This window comes from Gopherus evgoodei, chromosome 7, assembly GCF_007399415.2.
Source record: "Gopherus evgoodei ecotype Sinaloan lineage chromosome 7, rGopEvg1_v1.p, whole genome shotgun sequence".
Taxonomy (NCBI): domain Eukaryota; kingdom Metazoa; phylum Chordata; order Testudines; family Testudinidae; genus Gopherus; species Gopherus evgoodei.
The window spans coordinates 43496229-43517444 of record NC_044328.1 but is presented as its reverse complement, the minus strand read 5'-3'; the positions used below and the strand labels follow the sequence as shown (position 1 = coordinate 43517444).

General features: G+C 45.2%; 1 protein-coding gene across 1 annotated transcript in view; it reads right to left on the bottom strand.

The window, feature by feature from the left end:
- CDH23 (cadherin related 23) overlaps positions 1-21216 on the bottom strand; it is a 536798-nt gene that overhangs the window by 408709 nt on the left and 106873 nt on the right. Inside the window, exon 4 of the mRNA XM_030571362.1 lies at positions 8024-8166. Coding sequence (XP_030427222.1) covers positions 8024-8166 — 143 coding nt within the window. The remainder of the gene's footprint in view (positions 1-8023; positions 8167-21216) is intronic.

Here is a 21216-nt window from a genome sequence, read left to right as displayed (position 1 = left end):
GCCAAAAGAAACACTTTAAAGACACCCTCAAGATAAACGTCAAGAGATGTGGCATTGACACAACACACTGGGAGACAGCAGACCAGGATAGGAATATCTGGTGAAGACTTGTCAGAGAGGGAACGTCCACTTTTGAGGAAAATCGCCTTGCCCTGGTCGCAGAAAAAATGACAGGAAAGAAAACTGTCACACAACAATCGTGGCCCAACCCTGTTTTCCAACACCACCTGCAATGTCTGCCAATGAGCCTGTGGCTCAAGGACTGGATTCCTCAGTCGCCAAAGGACCCATGAAAAAAAAACCTGTGAAAGATCATCCTCGACCTCAAGTGATCGCTGACTATGACTATTTGGAAAACAAGGAACCTAGTTCTCAGCCTCCCTACCTCCTCAAACAGAGTAATTTTGTCAAAGTCACAATTCAGCAAGACGTACTCTCCCTCATCTGGTCTGCCTCAAAAGAAGACCCTGCTTGCTCAAGGAACACAGTCAATGCCATTAGGGGCTAAGATGCATTGTTCCATGTGGGATAGGAGAACATACTTCAACAAGTGCATATATGTCCCACTCAGGACATCCCTAACTGGAGGTGCTATGGCTGTGCCATGATGCTCCATTGGCAGGTCACTTTGGCTACCTTAATATTTCCCTCATGGTTGCCTGTTTTTAACGATGGCCTCACATGCAGACCAAAGTCCAAGCTTATAATAGACTCCTGTGCAAATACCAAGATGCCATGGACCAAACCCCTCAGCACCTTGAGGCTACTGCCGTATGCAGAGTTTTCATATAACACTGACCATGCCTCTACAGGTCGGAGCCCCTTATTGGCCAATTACAGGTTCCACCCCTGTTTTCACACCAGGCAGTACCAGCAGCCTCCCTGAATCCAGTGGCGACCAATGGGTCCAAAAGATCCATGTCATTCAGGAGGAGCTTAGGAACCATCTAGAAGAGGCAAAGAAGGCTTGCAAGAGGCATGCGGGCCATCAGTGACAAGAAGCTCCAACATTTGCATTAGGCTAGAAGGTATGGCTCCGCACCAAGCAGCTTCACATCAGTTGACCTTTCTGGAAACTGGTCCACCAGTTCCTGGAATATTTCCTGATATGCCAGCAGATCAACTAAAAAACAAGGAGGAGTCTGGTGGCATCTTAAAAACTAACAGATTTATTTGGGCATAAGCATTTGTGGGTAAAAAAAACCTTACTTCTTCAGATGCGTGTAGTGAAAGTTACAGATGCAGGCATTATATAATGACACATGAAGAGAAGGGAGTTACCTGACAAGTGAAGAACCAGTGTTGACAGGGCCCATTCGATCAGGGTGGATGTAGTCCACTCCCAATAATAGATGAGGAGGTGTCGATTCCAGGAGAGGCAAAGCTGCTTTGTAATGAGCCAGCCACTCCCAGTCCCTATTCAAGCACAAATTAATGGTGTTAAATTTGCAAATGAATTTTAGTTTTGCTGTTTCTCTTTGAAGTCTGTTTCTGAAGTTTTTTTGTTCAAGAATAGTTACTTTTAAATCTGTTATAGAATGTCCAAGGAGATTGAAGCGTTCACCTACTGGCTTTTGTACATTACCATTCCTGATGTCCTATTTGTGTCCATTTATACTTTTACATAGGGACTGTCCGGTTTGGCCAATGTACATGGCAGAGGGGCATTGCTGGCACATGGATGGCATATATAACATCAGTAGACGTGATGGTTCGGCTGATGTGGTTGGGTCCTCTGATGGTGTCACTAGAGTAGATATGAGGACAGAGTAGGCAACAAGGTTTGCTACAGGGATTGGTTCCTGGGATTGGTGTTTCTGTGGTGTGGTGTGTAGTTGCTGGTGAGTATTTGCTTCAGGTTGGGGGGTTGCCTGTAAGCGAGGACTGGCTTGCTTCCCAAGGTCTGTGAGAGTGCGGGATCCATTTTCCAGGATAGATTGTAGATCATTGGTAATGCGCTGGAGAGGTTTTAGTTGGGGGCTGTACGTGATGGCTGGTGGTGTTCTGTTATTTTCCCTGTTGTGCCTGTCCTGTAGTAGATGATTTCTGGGTACCCATCTCACTCTGTCAGTCTGTTTCCTCAGCCCCCCAGGTGGCTATTGTAGTTTTAAGAATGCTTGATAAAAAGATCTTGTAGGTTTTTGTCTCTGTCTGAGGGATTGGAGCAAATTCAGTTGTATCTTAGGGCTTGGCTGTAGACAATGGATCATGTGATGTGTCCTGGATGGAAGCTGGAGGCATGCAGGTAAGTATAGAGGTCAGTAGGTTTCCTGTATAGGGTGGTGTTTGTGTGCCCATCACTTTGCTCTGTTGTGTCCAGGAAGTCGATCTCTTGTGTGGACTGGTCCAGGTTGAGGTTGATGGTGGGGGTGGAAATTGTTGAAACCCAGGTGGAATTCTTCAAGGGCCTCCTTTCCGTGGGTCCATGTGATGAAGATGTCATCAATGTAGCACAAGTAGAATAGGGGTGTTAGGGGACAAAAGCCGAGGAAGTGTTGTTTTAAGTCAGCCATAAAAATGTTGGCATACTGTGGGGCCATACGGCCATACCCATAGCAGTGCCACTAACTTCAAGGTATAAGTTGTCCCCAAATCTGAAATGGTTGTGGGTGAGGACAAAATCACCAAGCTCAGCCAACAGGCGTGATGTGGCCTCATCAGGGATACTGTTCCAGCCAGCTTGTAGTACATCCCATGAGTTTCCCACAGTTTTTCCATGGTCCCTGCCAGGAAATTAGACCCTGAATCTGTAAGGATGTCAGAGGGCCAACCTACCCTGGCAAAGATGTCTGTTAGGGCCAGGCACACAGTGTTAGCCCTGGTGTTGCCTAGAGCGACTGCTTCTGGCCATCGGGTAGCAAAGTCCACTAAAGTCAGTACGTACTGCTTTCCTCTGGGCATCCTTTTTGGGAAAGGGCCCAGAATATCCACAGCTACTCGCTGAAATGGGACCTCAATTATGGGGAGTGGCTGGAGAGGGGCCTTGACCTGGTCTTGAGGCTTACCCACTCTTTGGCATACCTCACAAGACCGGACATACTTGGCAACATCCTTGCCCATCCCCTCCCAGTGGAAGGACTTCCCCAACCAGTCCTTGGTTCTGTTCACCCCAGCATGGCCACTGGGATGATCATGGGCTAAGCTTAAGAGCTTCCCCCGGTACTTAGTTGGAACCACCAACTGTTTTTGCGGCTGCCATTCTTCCCGGTGTCCACCAGAAAGAATTTCCTTGTATAAAAGTCCTTGGTCTATAACAAACCGGGATCGATTAGAAGAGCTGAGAGGCGGTGGGGTGCTCCGTGCCGCCGCCCACGCTTTCTGAAGGCTGTCATCTGCTTCCTGCTCAGCCTGGAACTGTTCCCTTGAGGCTGGGGTCACCAGTTCTTCCTCAGACTGTGGACTTGGGCTTGGTCCCTCTGGAAGCGATGTAGGTGATGGGGTTGTTTCTGTTGCTGGTGAACCACTCTCCGCTGGTGCACCTGAGGTTATTTCAGGCTCTGGCGGAGCCTTTTGGGTATGTCTGTCTGTTGCTTCTGCCAGTTTGGGCTCGCTGGCGCCCTCTGGTGTTGAGATTGAAGCTGGGGTTGCACTTGCTGGTGCTGGTTGCTGTTCCAGTTCCGGGCCTGGGACTGGAGATGCTGTGGCTGTTTCAGTGGTAGGCATGGAATCCGGGTCCACTACCTCTGTCTGGGTCTCTGGTAACACAGACAGGGCGTCTGTGGACGGCTCAGGAACAGGAATGGGTCTGGAAGCTTGCCTGGTTTGGCTACGTGTAACCATTCCCACTCTCTTGGCCCGCCTCACCTGGTTGGCCAAGTCTTCCCCCAGTAGCATGGGGATAGGATAATTGTCATAGACTGCAAAAGTCCACATTCCTGACCAGCCTTTGTACTGGAAAGGCAGTTCAGCTGTAGGCAAGTCTACAGCTTGTGACATGAAGGGTAAATTGTAACTTTGGCCTTTGGGTTGATGAATTTGGGGTCTACGAAGGATTGGTGGATAGCTGAGACTTGTGCCCCCGTGTCTCTCCAAGCAGTAACCTTCTTTCCGCCCACTCTCAAATTTTCCCTTCGCTCCAAGGGTATTTGAGAGGCATCTGGGCCTGGGGATCTTTGGTGTGATGGAGGTGTAATGAATTGCACTCGCATGGTGTTCTTGGGACAGTTGGCCTTGATATGTCCCAGTTCATTACACTTAAAGCATCTTCCATCTGATGGGTCACTGGGCCGAGGTGAGTTACTGGAGACTGGTGAGGTGGAAGAGTAGGGTGTTTGTGGCTTTACTTGGGTGGTATGTGGGGTCTTTGGCTGTCCTCGGTTGTAGGGTTTATGGTCTGTGTGCCCCCTGGGGTAATCGTTCCCCTTGACAGTAGCTTTCTTGCTTTCTGCCAGTTCCATCCATTTGGCTCCAATCTCCCCCGCCTCAGCGAGATCTTTGGGTTTTCCATCTTGTATGTACCGTGTGATGTCTTCAGGAACACCATCCAAGAACTGCTCCATTTGTATGAGGAGGTTCAGTTCTTCCAAGGTTTGAATGTTGTTTCCTGTTATCCAGGCCTCATAGTTTTTTGCAATGTAGTAGGCGTGTTTGGGAAATGACACCTCTGGTTTCCACTTTTGGGTTCTGAAACGCCGACGGGCATGATCTGGGGTTATCCCCATTCTGTATCTGGCCTCGGTTTGAAAAAGTTTATAGTCATTCATTTGCTGCTTAGGCATTTCAGCTGCCACCTCTGCTAAAGGTCCACTGAGTTGTGGCCTTAATTCTACCATGTACTGGTCTTCGGGGATGCTGTACCCAAGACAGGCTCTTTCAAAATTTTCCAAGAAGGCCTCGGTGTCATCACCTGCCTTGTAGGTGGGAAATTTCCTGTGCTGTTGAGCAATAATGGGTGATGGGTTGTTAGGATTGGCTGGAGTCTGTTGCTTAGCCTTTTCTAATTCCATGGCCTGTTGGTGGGCTTCCCTCTGGAGTTCTATCTGTCTTCTGTGGGCTGCCTCTTCTTCTGCTTGTTTCCTTCGGTGGGCCACCTCTTCTTCTTCTAGTTTTCTTTTGTGTGCTGCCTCTTTGATTTGTTCTTCTCTTTCTTTCATCTCCATTTGTCGCCTGTGTTCAGCTTCTTTGAATTGCTCTTCGGCCTTAATTTTTGCCTTAGAAGTCATGATTCCTGTTTCTTGTGTTGGGGTGCCCTCTGGTGTTTATCCTCTGAACTGCAGGTTCTCTGTTGCCTCCTGAAGTCTGCCTAGCAACAGTGCCTTTAGCTAATCTTCAATGTCAAGTAAACCTGAAAAACCACTTTATTTGCATTTATATAGTGCTGGTATGACTCTCAATGGGAGTGCTATTGTGTGACAAAAGACCCTTAACAGTCTGGTAAATGGCTTCTTGCTTAACATGCAAGCCACAAACTGCCAGAGAGAGCAGAAAAAAAAATTCTCTCTGGTTCCCTTTTAAAACCAACTGTTCCTCTCTGCTAAAAAGCCCTTAGCAGAGAAAAGAAAAATATAATATTCCTACTGGCTTCTGGATTCTGTCTATATCCCACCCGCTGCTACACCATATCATAACCTTATTCCCAGATTTGGACCTTAGCATCCAAAATATGGGGGTTAGCATGAAAACCTCCAAGCTTAGTCACCAGCTTGGACCTGGTACCTGCTGCCACCACCCAAAAAATTAGAGTGTTTTGGGGCACTCTGGTCCCCCTGAAAAACCTTCCTTGGGGACCCCAAGACCCAAATCCCTTGAGTCTCACAACAAAGGGAAATAATCCTTTTTCCCTTCCCCCCTCCAGGTGCTCCTGGAGAGATACACAGACACAAGCTCTGTGAATCCAAACAGAGTGACTCCCCCTCTCCGTTCCCAGTCCTGGAAACAAAAGCACTTTCCTCTTCACCCAGAGGGAATGCAAAATCAGGCTAGCCAATTCAACACACACCGATCTCCCCTGATTTCTTCCTCCCACCAATTCCCTGGTGAGTACAGACTCAATTTCCCTGAAGTAAAGAAAAACTCCAACAGGTCTTAAAAGAAAGCTCTATATAAAAAAGAAAGAAAAAATACAAATGGTCTCTCTGTATTAAGATGATACAATACAGGGTCAATTGCTTAAAAGAAATATGAATAAACAGCCTTATTCAAAAAGAATACAAATCAAAGCACTCCAGCACTTATATTCATGCAAATACCAAAGAAAAGAAACCATATAACTTACTATCTGATCTCTTGGTCCTTACACTTAGAAACAGAAGATTAGAAAACAGAACTACTTCTCCAAAGCTCAGAGAAAGCAGGCAGCCAGAAAACAAAGACCCCAGACACACAATTCCCTCCACCCAAAGTTGAAAAAATCCGGTTTCCTGATTGGTCCTCTGGTCAGGTGCTCCAGGTGAAAGAGACATTAACCCTTAGCTATCTGTTTATGACAATCCTCATGTAGAATATTGGTGTAAAGGGCTTCTACATCCATGGTGGCCAAGATTATGTTTTCAGGAAGATCACCAATGCATTGTAGTTTCTTCAGGAAGTCGGTGATGTCTTGAAGATAGCTAGGAGTGCTGATAGCGTAGGGTCTGAGGAGAGAATCCAAATAGCCAGATAATCCTGCTGTAAGAGTACCAATGCCTGAGATGATGGGGCCTCCAGGGTTACCAGGTTTATGGATCTTGGGTAGCAGATAGAATACCCCTGTTCGGGGCTCTAGAGGTGTGTCCGTGTAGATTTGTTCCTGTGCTGTAGCTGGAGGTTTCTTGAGCAGATGGTGTAGTTTCTTTTGGTATTCCTCAGTGGGATCAGAGGATAGTGGCCTGTAGAATGTGGTGTTGGAGAGTTGCCTGGCAGCCTCCTGTTAATAATCTGACCTGTTTATTATAACTACAAATATGCCCAAATAAATCTGTTAGTCTTTAAGGTGCCACCAGACTCCTTGTTATTTTTTTGGATACAGACTAACACGGCTACCCCCTGATACAGATCAACTCAGTTACCTTTAAACTGTAGCTTCCCCAGTCTCTCAAAATACACCCAATTTTTTATGTTTCCTTTCTGAAGCCTTTCTTTAATCAAACCACACACTGCCTCCACCAGTTGAAATCCAGAGTAATAAAGAGTACAAAGTACATGCTGTCTTTGATTCCCAGTGGATGCATGGCCACCTACACTATCTGGTGGCTATGGCCCCAAGGAGCACACTTGGGAGCCTGCTTCCCATGTCCATGCCCTTGACCTGCTGGAGAAATTCCACAGGATTAATCTGGACAAGCCTGGACCAGTACCACTCCAAAGGGGGACTTGAAGGGGTAGATGTAAGAACCTGCGGGACTAAAACCTGGGGCCATGTGGGTTCTGAGCTGCTGACACTTCTGCATTGCCATTGGAAGCTTAGGCCGTGTTTCTTCTGGAGAACCCTGTGAAGCTAGGCACTGCAGAAAGTACCAGAATGCAGGGCCTGAGTAGTGGCCCCCCACTGCCCACTGATTGGCTCATGCTGGTATATAAACCACAGCCCAGTCCAGACACACATTTGCAGAACTGGGTATAAACATAGCTCCTAACACTACCATGAGGTCTTGATCAAGGGTTCAGAGTACCAGAAGGGGATGTGTGCCCACCTTGCTATGGAAAGGCTCATTTAGGGCTGGACAAAAACTGTGCATTGAAAGTTTTTCCAACAGAAAATTGTATGTGATGAAAATTCATTTAATTGAAAATCCAGTGTCAGCTGTCTCTGGAAAATTTCAATTGAATGTTTTTTGTTTTTTTTTTTTAAATGAATACCTAAACCTCATAAAGTTACCACACAGGGAGAGCTCACTCCTCACAGGTAGGGCTTTGAGAAGGCTCCTGATCACCCCATACAAGAGGCAGACAGAAAGATGAGCAATAATTTCCATTCTGAGGTTTGGTCAAGATCCTCTCCATTTGCCCCTGCCCTCCAGTTATCAGATGCCTTCCACAGGGAATATTTCTGACAAAAAACACATCAAGGTGTAGCAGCTTGTCTTCTGGCAGCAAATGACATTACCTCTCTGTCCAAGGGCTGCCTGAGCCATACAACTCCAGTCACGCTTTCCACTGCAAAGAACCTGCTGGCCTCCTCCCCGACCACACCAAACACAAGACGGTCGTTGTCTAGGTCCCGGGCAAGCAACTGAGTCACTGATGAGCCTAGAACAACATAAGCGAGAAAAAAGCAAGTAGATGAGAGGAAGAAAGGAAGGAAATGTCAGACTCATGGAACTAATTAGCTTCTTATTGCCAAATTGCATTGTTCATTTTTAGAAAGTCTGTGTTGTGGCCCCATCTCTGCTCACTTTAAAAATTTACCCTCCAAAGATATTTAAGTATGCTGCAATGTGTCAAACAAACAATCCATGCTCTAAGTAGCAAGGGTGGAATTGAGGATGGCTTTACTGCTCTCTTCAGCAGAGCTACCACTGCCATGCTGTGTCCACATTTCCTTAATCTGCACCCCTTGTAGGGAAGGAATTGTTGCATATGGGAAAGTCGAATTAGTTCAGTAAAAGTGGCAACATCCAGCTGTGCCAATCACTAGAAACAGAGATAATCCATGCGCCTTTTTGGGTAAAAATCTGCCAACAACATCCATCCTCAGAGCTGTCAGGCACTTTATTTCATGTTGTTTAAGTTGTTGCTGCTGAGTTTTAGTGCTTATGGAAGTAATAGGAACAACAACAATCACTAGACTCGGACAACTGAACAGCTACTACGCGTGCTTCCTTCACTCAGTTCTGCCAATGCATCCACTCTCATTTCAATCCTAGAGCCCCATTTCACCCATCTGCCAATGTCTCTCTCGGTCTTCACTGGCAACATGCTCTTGCTGCATTTCTGGGCCTTGAGCAGAGACTGCCAACAACACTAAATTGTACTAAATTTCAGGGTGTTTTTTGTGGACAGATACCCACTAGGGATTATGGGGATATCAAACTATTTTTCACTATGCTTGACACAGAATTAGTACCCAAGAAGCTGAACGTGGAGCCCAGGAGGTTAGGCAGCAAAGGTGGCTTTAAACCACTTATGTGTCACTCAGATTCTGGGCTGCCTAAGCACATAGAGTGGCCCCCACAACAAATTACAGCAGTCTTGGGGGCAGTTCTAATTTACAATAGCCTTACATAGGCTGCCCCACAGCTCAGAGCAGTCCAGCATCTCTAACACTCAATGGTAGGGAGACAATTCCTCCCCCACCCGACACACCTCCTCCTTCCATCCCTCCCTTCCTCCCTCCATGCCACCGGCTGCAAGGAAGGCAGCACAAGAACAGTTAACACATTAACAAGCCCACACTAAGACCACCACCACAAAACAAAGGGAGCACATACAATCACTACTCGGGTGCTTCACTAGTCACTGAGGCATAGCATACAGCACGTTGTTTTTATACAGGAGGCTAGAGAGGGATAAATACAAACATCTGTTGGAATGATCATAATGAGAGCAGATCTTCCTAGAGGATTTAGAGCCCAAATTCCTCAGTAATCTGAAGGGAGTTAGGACAGGGCCATCATCAGTTGTCACCAAACCTGCAATTTTTATTACTTTTATCCATTTTTCAGCAATTATCCACTGCCAGAAGCCATCCTTTTCAGCATCTTGAATAGCTTAGCATAGAGTTCAGAGCTTCTGCTCACACCTCTTTGTGCATGTAATGGCAAGTGACCTTTCCTGAGTACATTAATTGAAGATGGACTTTTAATATTATAGTTAAGATTTTAAATGGTCTAACTGCCTGGAGTTGCTGCTGACTTCCTGCTGGTGTTAGGCTCTTCCTGCATTTCTCCTTATCCTACGTATATGTATCCTCCGGTGACATCCTATACCTCAAGTTCACTATTTTTTTTATATTTTATTATTTATTATTTTATAAGGTTATGATATATTTTGTACAAAGTGTGCCTTGCGAGATATCATTTGAAAACTCATACTCTGCTGAACATCACTGACCTGTTAAGATGTGCATAACAATACTGTGTGTAAAGCTATGAGATTTTACTGTATGATTGTTAGTGAAATATGTTATCATTCTGGGTAATACGCACAAACCAATTTATCAGAGACAAAGACACCCTAACACTCCAGCAAGGTGCTAAAGGGCCATGACCTGTTTAATTGGCCATTCACCCACCGGGGTGGGGGATAAACAAAATATTTACATTTCCTCCCAGAAATGCTTCAACCCTCACATACACCGGAGACTGTTTGCCTGTACCCCAGTGGGGGGTAATCCTCGAAGAGGGGAGTGGGATATAAGAATGAGAGACAGTGACTTCCACCTCACCTCTTCCCCTCCACCTCTACTCGTGGCAGATAGATCACTTAAAAGACAGAAGCAGCATCACTAAACTGGGTAAGTGGTCCTGGCCTGGAGGTTTCCCAGCTAATAAAGAAAGCTGTAAGCTTTTGGTGAGAAAAACTCCTTTTTTTGTTTTTAGGGACTAGCTCATGTTTTTATCTTTTTATTTCTTTTATAACCAATTCTGACTTTTATGTCTTATCACCTTATAATCACTTACATTTATTAACTATGGAAAGATAAAATATATCTTATTGTTTTATCTTAACCAATGTGTGTTTTGATTAAAGTGTGTGAGGAACCTCTACTGGATAAACAGAGCTGATGCATAATCATTACCAGTGTTAGAATGACAAACTCTCTATGAGCTTGTACTGTCCAGGGGGCAAGTAAGTAGTACAAGACACACATTTCTGGGAAGTAAGGCTGGAACGGGGGATATGCGGTGGGTGCCCTGTATGTAACTTAGGGATGGCTGGGCATAGCATTCATGTATTCATCTGGGAGTGACTTTACATGCTAGTGGCTGTGAATGAGCAGAGCCCAGTGGGGTTGCTGTTCACCAGAAAAGCTGTGTAAAAGGCATCACAGGCTTGAGAGTTGAGGGGACATGTTTGCATAAGGGCATGTTTGTTAGCCTGAAATAGAATTTTGGGTTTGATACTCTTATGTCCTTACTAAAATGTGTGAACAAAGACTCTGTTGCATTTCCCACAACCATATGGGGCTTTAGTACAATGAAAGGAGATAAAGGAGAGAGTTAAAGTGTTGTTGGGTATAGTGGGAATATAATATACAAGTGTACACTTGAAGACTGCCTTGACTCTTATTTCAAGACAAGTTCAAGCAACCAGTTGATAAGGACAAGGGTGACAGAGAGGGAAGGTATAAGAAACACTACAAGCCAAAGAAAAGCCTGGCCTTGGCCAGTACACAACCTCACTCCCTATCCCTTCCATAAGGTATAAAAGAGGTAGTATTGAAGCCCCCAGACCCTCCAAAACGGAATATGACTATAAGTTGTAAGGAGTGGGACCAACGGCATGCACTATAGGTATAATTATGCCTGCTAAGGAAAGGGAAACTGGGACACTGGGAAAAAGGCTCTACTGGTGTGCAGAGCTATGACTATGCTTGCTTGATTAACCCCAATAAACATTGCAATGCCTGCACTTTGGACTTCTGGTTTTCTGCTTTCTGTCTGCATGATAAGAAACAGGGCAGGGGCAAAGGAAAAGCTCCTAACAGGACACAGCAGTCCACCTTGTACCCTGGGGAATGTCACACCTAATTAACAGCACCACCCACAGGCAGTGCTAGAGTCAGGAACCAGTGCAGACAAACAGGATCAGAAATATTAGCACTGGAACATTTTGGCTCTTTCTTCCTCCTCAGGTACATTGGTAATAACATAATTGTGTTTGTTAGCGAGTAGCAGAGTAACAGAGGTGTTTTTGTTGAATAGAGGGGAGATTTGGGTGGCTTGAGGGAATTCTAGTGCCCAACATGAGAGACAATTAGTTGTGGTTAGAGCCAAATGTTAGCACTACCTGAGCTTCTGCATTGCATCTCCGTCTCATCCTTCGGTACAGTCTGCTGTTCCAGACTTGGTCACCTTCTGAACTGGGAGTCAGACCAAATCATGCAGCGGTTTTGTGATGTGGACAAGTAAGAATTAGACCAGGACTTTATTTTTTCCCCTACAACACATAACCCAGATCTTGTGCAGTGAAAGGCTCATCATGTTGCTTTAATGAGGCATTATCCAAAAGTGCTAACAAGCACTCCACATAATGTACAGATTCATTCACTGGATTCCCTTTATGGCAGTCTCTGTAATCATCAAACAACTCACTTTCTAGGAATAGTTGCCATTAGGCAGCTCAGAACTTTGCCTATCGATATTGTTGATATTGTACAGTACAAACAATATGACCTAAATCCTGCCTTGAGTTCTACTTGTGCAACCCCATACCCAACATTTAAAAACCGATAAAAGAGAATAGGCCTGATTTACCCCTTATTTGCACTAAATGTACACAAGAGTAATTCCACGGAATGCAACGGAGTTCATTTCTCATTTACGCTATTAAATATATATATCCTACCCTCTGTCCCTCTGCCAAAACCCTACCTCACCTTAAAAACAAAATTGTCCAGCACCTGCTCTGTGGTCAAGTAATATTGAAATCTGTGTGTATGCAGGCAACATGGCTGAGAGAGTCATAGATGTTATACATGCACCAGGCATATATGAGTTTACGCTTGCTCCATGAATGTGACATGTATGAAAGTCTGTACATATCTGCCTTTGAGGGCAGAGGTGTGTGACAGAAGGTTGTGTGTGCAATGCACATATAAGTGTGCATGGTTCTACCATCCATAGGAGTTGTGCTCATGTGTGTAGCTGGAGAGTTGCAAACCTTTTTCCTCATGCATTCGAGGCAAGATGCTGAACTAGGAATAAAGAAAAGAAGTTCAGTATGCTTTGTATAAAGCAGTCTTACAAAAAAGAATGGAAGCAAGAGGAAGACAGCTATGACTTTGATTTCATCACTGCAAGAGAGAAAACCTCTGCAGATGCTTGGTAAAGAGAAGGCAAAAACATCAGGAGCAGAAATGAAATGGAATCCAAATGCACGGTATGTTTCTGTATCAAAGTCAGGGAAGCCCTGAGGAATTCCAGCCCTCAGTCAGACCACGTGACATACATAAAGCTCCCTATATTGCCAGAGGCCATTTCTCAGCCAAGGGAAAGCAGAGTTGGGGTTGTAAGCGCAAATGGGAGCTTAGATTCCCCCTCACATTCATGGGAAGAAAGGTCAGGAAGGTTACACCTCAATGGAGGCTGACACTCCAAGCACTGCCTCTGCCCAACGTGCTGAGTTTGCTAATTCTTGCCTGCATGGAAAACTCTCTCCCTTGCATAAGGCATTGCAGAAAGATCTCTGCGTCCTAGTGGGGTTTTAGATGTTGCTTCTCCCCTAAACTGTACCTCTATTTACAACACTGTATAAAGCAGGTACCTGATCCGATATGAGGCTGGTACTCCCTGGCTCACGTCCACTGGCATACTGTACCACCATCAGAAGAGCTGGATTTTATGGCAACGGAGGGGTGAAACTTGGTTTCTAGAGTGGAATTCAGGAAGGCATATGCATAGAGTGACATTAAGGCAAGTAAAGACAAGGAAGGCAGAAAAGGAGAGAACACTGCATTAATATTTTTATGGATCATGACAGCCTCAGAGTAGAGTTAATGGGCCTGACTACCCCCTCAGAAGCTTGTTTGCTTGCAATGGCAAGTGAAGCCAATGGCACTAGTGGGTGTGTATCTAAGGGATAAATCAGAGCCAATAGGGGCACCTACAAGAGTTGAACCTATCTTTCAAATATGAAAGAAAGGTAGCACAAGTGACAGCCAGTGTTTAATCATTCTGGTAACAGTGCACAGCTGGCCAGGGGCACAGTGAGAGGGGCAAAAATTCCTTGGTACGACAGCAAGGCCATTCCTACCTATTCCTGGTACAAATCTAGGCACATAGGTAAGTCTTAGGGCCTGTCTACACTACAAAGTTTGTGTAAGGCAGCTTATGCTGGCCTAACTATGGAGGTGTACATACAGCTGCGCTCCTTCCGCTGCTTTAACTCACCTGCTACCCCAACCTAATAAAATCACCTGGATGAGAGGCATAGAGCTTTTTGCGCCGTAGTTAGAGGGATGCAGTGTCAGTGTAGACACTGCATTGCTTACATCGCCCTAAGTGGCTTCCAGGAGGTGTCCCACAATGCCCACCATGACCACTCTGGTCATAGCCAAGTACACAGGTGAACGCCCCTCCCCCTTTAAAGCCCCAGGATGTTTTAAAATTGCTTTTCCTGTTTGATCAGTGTGGAGAGCAACTGCCCAGCTGACCATGCCAGTTCCACACAGCAAATATGCTCCTGCCTGGAGCACACAGGAGATGGTGGATCTCCTCAGTCCGTGGGTTGGGGAGGCTGTGCAGTCACAGCTCCACTCCAACCGCAGGAACTTTGAGATCTATGGCCAGATCGCTTGAGGCCTGGTGGGGAAGGCTATGACAGGGACACCCAGCAGTGCCACATGAAAATCAAGGGGCTGAGGCAGGTGTACCAGAAGGCAAGAGAGGCAAAGAGATGCTCTGGTGCAGAGCGCAGACATGCTGCATCTACAAGGAGCTACATGCCATCCTCAGAGACAACCCCACTTCTACTGCCAAGAGCCCCCTGGATATTTTGGAGGGGCTCGAGTTGCTAGCCACTGGAGTGAACCCAGCGGATGCTGTGCTAGATGAGAAAGTGCAGGCAGAGGAGGATAGTAGATAGGCAAAAGGGAGATTCAATGGCATGGCAAGCCAGGACTTCTTTGTGAGTCGTGAGCAGTCTAGTCAGTCCCAGCAGCCCAGCTCTGCAGAGTCTGATGCAGGTAAGGAAATCTCTGGTAATATCTCTGCTTCAATACTACAGGGACACATCTGGTCATGTTCTGCTTTTTTAACTGGGCTACAAGAGGTAGTGAAATAACCAACACAGGAACAGTTTCTATCTGCTTCTCTTTGCCTTGTACAGCTAGGTAGAGGGGGCCCCGCAGAAAAGTTTGTTTATGCAGAATGAGATGTCCCGTGACTCCTCCATAGAGATCTCTAGGAAAAATTTTCTGGAGCTAACCTGCAATCCTCTGCCAAAGGTTTCTTGGGAGGGCTGCTTTATTTCTTCCCCTCAGAAGGAAACTTTGCCACACCACTCAGCAATTACTTCAGCAGGGACCATAGCAGCACACAGGGTAGCAGCATACAGTCTCTTTCTGTAGCCACATGCATGCTGGAGCTGGACCTTTGCAGCCTTGGTTAACTTCTGGAGTGAGATATCAGCTGCAAGCAATCACCCCTGCTCCACTGGAAGGAGACTGGATGCAATTCCTTCCATAGCTTGTCATTCTACTTAGTCCTGAAATCCACCAGAAACCCCTGGAGATCAAGAGGAGACACTCCTTGGCCTGCAGGAGCTGAGCATGCTGCCTCCTCAGCATTCGTAGCCCTTGCCACTGGAAGACAAACTCAGATCCCTGCAAAGCATCATGTTTGTGCTAGACTGCCCTCAGGCCTGCATATCTTCAGCAACAGGGAGAGCTTTTTCAGGGGAAATAAAATAGAGAAAAGTTTCAGAGTGGTAGCCCGTCATAGTATCTTTCCCCAATCTGAACCTTAGAGTCCAAAAAATTGCGATACCAGCATGAATTCCTCTAAGCTTAATTACCATCTTAGATTTGATACACTACCACCACCCAAAAATATATATAGTGTTTTGGGGCACTCTGGTCCCCCCAAAAACCTTCCCTGGGGACCCCCAGACCCAAATTCCTTGAGTCTTACAACACAGGGGAATAAACAATTTCCCTCCCTTGCTCTTCCCCTCCAGGTGTTCCCTCCCTGGGCTCCTGGAGAGAGAGACAGATTCAAGCTCCGTGAATCTAAACAAAGGGATTCCCCCTTCTCCCCTCCCTTCTCCTTCCCTGTTAAGTACAGACTCAATTCCCTTGAGCCTCAACAAGGGAAAAAAATCAAACAGGTCTTAAAAACAAAACTTTTAATAAAAAAGAAAGAAAAAAGTAAAATGTACAGGGTCTGTCAGCTTATAGAAACTGGAGAAAAAGCCTCCTCCAGCAGAAATACAATTTAAAATACTTCCAGCAAACTACACATTTGCAAATACAGAAAACAATCAAAAGACTATAATCGCCTTCTCTACTAAATACTCACTATTTTGAATATATAAGAGACTGTAGCAGGGAGATTGGCAAGAAACCTGGTTGCACGTCTAGTCCCTTCCAGGACCCAGAGAGAACAAAGCCAAACCCAAAAAACACAAACAAAGGCTTCCCTCCACCGAGATTTGAAAGTATCTTGTTTCCTTATTGGTCCTCTGGTCAGGTGTCCGGTTCACTGTTTGTTAACCCTTTACAGGTAAAAGAGACATTAACCCATAACTATCTGTTTATGACATAGCCGTGTTAGTTTGTATCAGCAAAAACAACAAGGAGTACTTGTGGGACCTTAGAAACCATCAAATTTTTTTGGGCATAAGCTTTCGTGGGCTAGAACCCACTTTATCAGATGCATGGAGTGGAAAATACAGGAGCAGGTATAAATACATGAAAAGATGCAAGTTACCTTACCAAGTGTGAGGTCAGTCTAACGAGACAATTCAATCGACAGCAGGATACCAAGGGGGGGGGGGAAATAACTTGAGGTGCTAATGAGAGTGACCCATTTCAAACAGTTGACAAGAAGATGGGAGTAACAGTGGGGGAAATTAGTACTGAGGAAATTAAGTTTAGGTTTTGTAATGATCCAACCGCTCCCAGTCTTTATTCAGGCCTAATGTGATGGTGTTCAGTTTGCAAATTAATTCCAGTTCTGCAGTTTCACATTGGAGTCTGTTTTTTAAGTTTTTTTGTTGAACAATTGCCACTTTTAGGTCTGTTATTGAGTGACCAGTGAGACTGAAGTGTTCGCCTACTGTTTTTTGAATATTATGATTCCTGATGTCAGACTTGTGTTCATTTATTCTTTTGCATAGAAACTGTCCAGTTTGGCCAATGTACATGGCAGAGGGGCATTGCTGGCACATATCACATTGGTAGATGTGCAGGTGAAAGAGCCCCTGATGGTGTGGCTGATGTGGTTAGGTCCTATGATGAGTCCCTTGACACCAGGGTTTGTTGTAGGGTTTGGTTCCTGTGCTGGTATTTTTGTTGTGCGATGTGTAGTTACTAGTGAGTAGTTACTTCAGGTTGAGAGGCTGTCTGTAAGCGAGGACTGGCCTGTTCCCCAAGGTCTGTGAGAGTGAGGGACTGTCCTTCAGGGTAGATTGTAGATCCCTGATGATGCGCTGGAGAGGTTTTAGTTGGGGGCTGTAGGTGACAGCTAGTGGTGTTCTGTTACTTACTGGACCTGTCTTGTAGTAGGTAACAGAACACCACTAGCCATCACCTACAGCCCTCAACTAAAACCTCTCCAGTGCATCATCAACAACCTACCCTGAAGGGCAATCCTTCACTCTCACAGACCCTGGGGAACAGGCCAGTCCTCGCTTACAGACAGCCCCCCACCTGAAGCAACTATTTGAAAGCTTACGCCAAAATAGAGAAACACATACAGAGAATTCAAAATTCACACCCTCTTCATCTTTCTAAATGCACTAGAAAACAAAGGGTGTCATTAACAAATAGTTAAGGTTCAAAGTATACCTAATACAGAAAATGCATTACAGTGTCAGTTTCCATAGGAGAATTCTACCTCAAAGACAAACCCTCAAAAGGGAGAGCCTGGAAATGAACAGCTAAGAGGCAGAACCATTTCTACAATGCCAAAGTCCTTCATCAGTCAGCACCATCACACAGCTCACCCAAACTTCACATACTCTCCCAATTATATATACATACATACAGATATACACACACACACACAAATGCACAAAAGTCAAAACAACAAATGACTAGGAGATTATCAGAAATAGATCCCTTGAATAAAAAAAAATGGGATTTTATAAATTCTTAGGTCATTTGTTATTTTGACCTCTGCATATATTTTTGCAAATATTACTAGCAATGTGTGTTAAAATCTGGTATGCTGTATAAATCAGCTGTGGCCAGAATGAGGGATGACAGATGAGAGAGTGGTGGGGAACTTCACTGTTTACTGTCAGACCTTCTCACATTTGGCTCTTTTAAAAGTTATAGAAGTTTTTCTAACAAAGTGTAATATTAGGCCCTAGGTTTGAGCTAGACACCAGTGAGACTAACTCAACCTTAATTCTTTTTTAATCCAACTTTTTGTTAACTCCCCTTTTCCCTTTTTGAGTGAGTGCAAAGAATTTAAATTATTTTGATGTATAAATGCCCCTTGCCAGCCCCAAGAATATAAAATTCTTGAGCCAGAACCTGCCAAATGATCATGTGTGTTTAAAATGTTTTTAGGGTTCTTTTTATTTGACTTTTTGATTTTGAGCCTCTAGGGATCATGTTTCCAACTCTCTCTGCAAACAGGAGGACTAGAAACTTACTTTCAAAGCTGAGCTTCTCAAGTAATCCCAAGACTCCAGAAGTTTGGGCTTTAAGAAAAAACACCAAAAGTAGCGAGATTCTGATAAAATTGTGAGAGTTAGCAAGAGGGGAGCCTGGGTCAGGGCTCTGCAAGAGGGGAGCCTGGGTCAGATAGAACTAATGAGGCCCACCAAGTTAGCTTTCCCCTCCTCCCAACTCTACAGCTGTTTGTGATGGTGGAAGTGTGTCATTTGGCTGGCCACCTTCTGCATGCCGCCACACATCCTGATGTCATGCTACAGGCAGCCTGCCTCCATTTCCCCATTCAAGGGGCTCCTTAAATAAAATTCACATAGTCGATTTTTGTCCAATAACTTCCCTTCATCCCAGGTCTAATTTATTGACCACAAACAAAACTCAGTCCAGGGGCTTCTCTTCTCCCCGAATTTGCTTGTTGCAGCACTCCCCTGCCTTGACACTCCATCCTTTCCTGGTGGGAGTCTTTTTCTACTCCCATAGAGTCTTCTCTCCCTGGCCCTCAGCCTTCTTCAGCCCTCTGGCTCTAGCTCCCAGGGTCCAAACCCTTTTTCTTGGTCAAGGGTTTCCTGCTCAAGCCTCCTGCTCACTGCAGCTGTTCTGCAATCTCTGCGACAGCTTCCTCCGGTTCTCTCTCTGGGCCCCTGTGACACTAAGCACTCCTGTATTCACACCTCACACACTATTGTAATAATCTTTGTATAAAATGTGCTTTGTGAGGTATCATCTGAAACCCCATAACTCACTGGTAAACAATATCATGCTGAAATGTCTGTAGCAACAATGTGTGTAAAGTTACAAAATCCCCGCAGTATAACATGAAAGGCACATGTTCAAACTCCCATAGCACCAATTAAGGCAAAATGGGCCAAGCAGGTCTTAAAGGGATGTGTTCACCTCAAACTTGCATATCAGCTGTAAACAGAGTCCTCAGGCAAGGAAAGGGGGAAGGCCAGAGATAAAGAAAATCTGCATAGCAGCAAACAGGGGAGGGAAAACAGCATGGGACTTCTTTTACTGGGAGACTTCATGCTGCCTTGCTCTCAGCCGGAAAGAATTTTTACCTAGGAGTCACTCTCAAGAGCTTGCATTTCAAAGGGGGAAATGAACTATAAGAGTGAGGGGAAACATCCCAAGTCTTTCTCCCTGTCACTCACTCACTCTCTTTCTGCACCAAAGACACCAAAAGAAATAGCCTTTGGACTTTGTGGAAGAGATCCTGACCTAAAGACTTTGGTCAGCAATGCTGTTGGAAGCATGCGATAAGAACCTTACCTTGAATCAAGTCTAGTTTGTCAAGTTTTAGTCTCAGAAAACATTTCCCTTGTTACCATTTCTGACCTTCTTGCCTATGCTTATACTCACTCACAAACCCATCTGTTTTGTTAATAAACTTGTTTTACTGTTTAATCCAATCCAGTGTGTTTAAGTTAAGTTGTCTGGGTAGCTCCATTTAAGGCAGCAAGTTGTTGTGTATTGTTCGCTTAAAAGGATAATAGACTTCATATCTCTGGACTTTCCAGGAGAGAGCTGGACAATACAGAACACACTTTGGGGGGAAAGGGGGAGGAATCCAGGACTTGGGGAGTGCTGGGGCCACCTTCTAGTAGTAACCAAGGCAGGTGAGAGCCAGAGTGTGACCAGAGCATGGCTGGCAGGCTGCAGTTATACACAGACACTCAGGCGCCTGCATGCTGGTGGCGGTTTGTCAGTAGCAAGGTGTTACAGGGTAGGTGATGATACAGCCCCTCACTGGTCTGGATAATATCCTGGATATCACAGCCCCCTTTCTCCAACTTGCTGCCGTTCTTATAGGGGAAATTACATGATTCCCGCTCACCTGTGACTCCATAGTAACCAAGGTTGGTTAGCCCGAGGCCTCTAGGCCTTCAAGGGGGCAAGGAGCCTGTTACACAGCTATGCTTGTGTTGAAAACAGAGGGGGTTAGACAGCAAAGGAGGAAAAAACTTTATCCATATAAAAGCTTTAAACTAACTCCCCTGCTCACTCCCACCAATGCTCCTGAAGATTTCTGCAGTCTCCATCATTCCTTCGTACCTCACTACCATCCTGCCCCCATCCATGTGCCCCCTCCCCCTGCATTGCCTAGAGCTCCCTCCCTCCCATTCTGAGCTTGGGAAGAATGGCGCCATGCTATGCCCACCACATAACCTCAGTTTTCTGCCCCCCCCAACACGTTTTCTCCTAAGCTCCCCCGCCTCCCCCCCGCCATCCCTGGCCTCATTTCCATGCCCCTTCACAAATTATTACTCGACCACAGTTCCCTCAGGTGTCCTCCCTCCCCCACAATTTTATATTATATGTATTATATATTCTGGAGTCAGGAGCTCACTTCAGATTTATCAAAAAATATTGTTCACACTAACCTGAAAAAACAAGTCTTTATATTTTCTTTAATCTCCAATCAGCCTTTCCAAAAAGTACTAAAAGGCTCTTGCTAGCAAGACCTACAAAAGCAGATTTGAAGTTTCTAGGCCAAGCCACAAAAAAACTTAGAATAGGTTTTAAAGTAAAGTAAGCTCCAGGATCACCTGCAAAGCTGCATAACTCAACTCTGTCTTTTTTTTTTTTTTTAATCAAAATTCCTAGGAAAAAAGTTTACTTGAGGATGAGATGTAACAGTGGAGTAACGTACATCTGTTTGAAAGAAAGGCAGAGATATGAAATATTTCTCATTGCTGATGGAACAAGTAGAAAAAAACCCAAACCACAAAAACCCAATCCCAGCAGTTCTGGTTCATGCCCACAAAAGAGCAAACAAAAGACAATTTTCACTT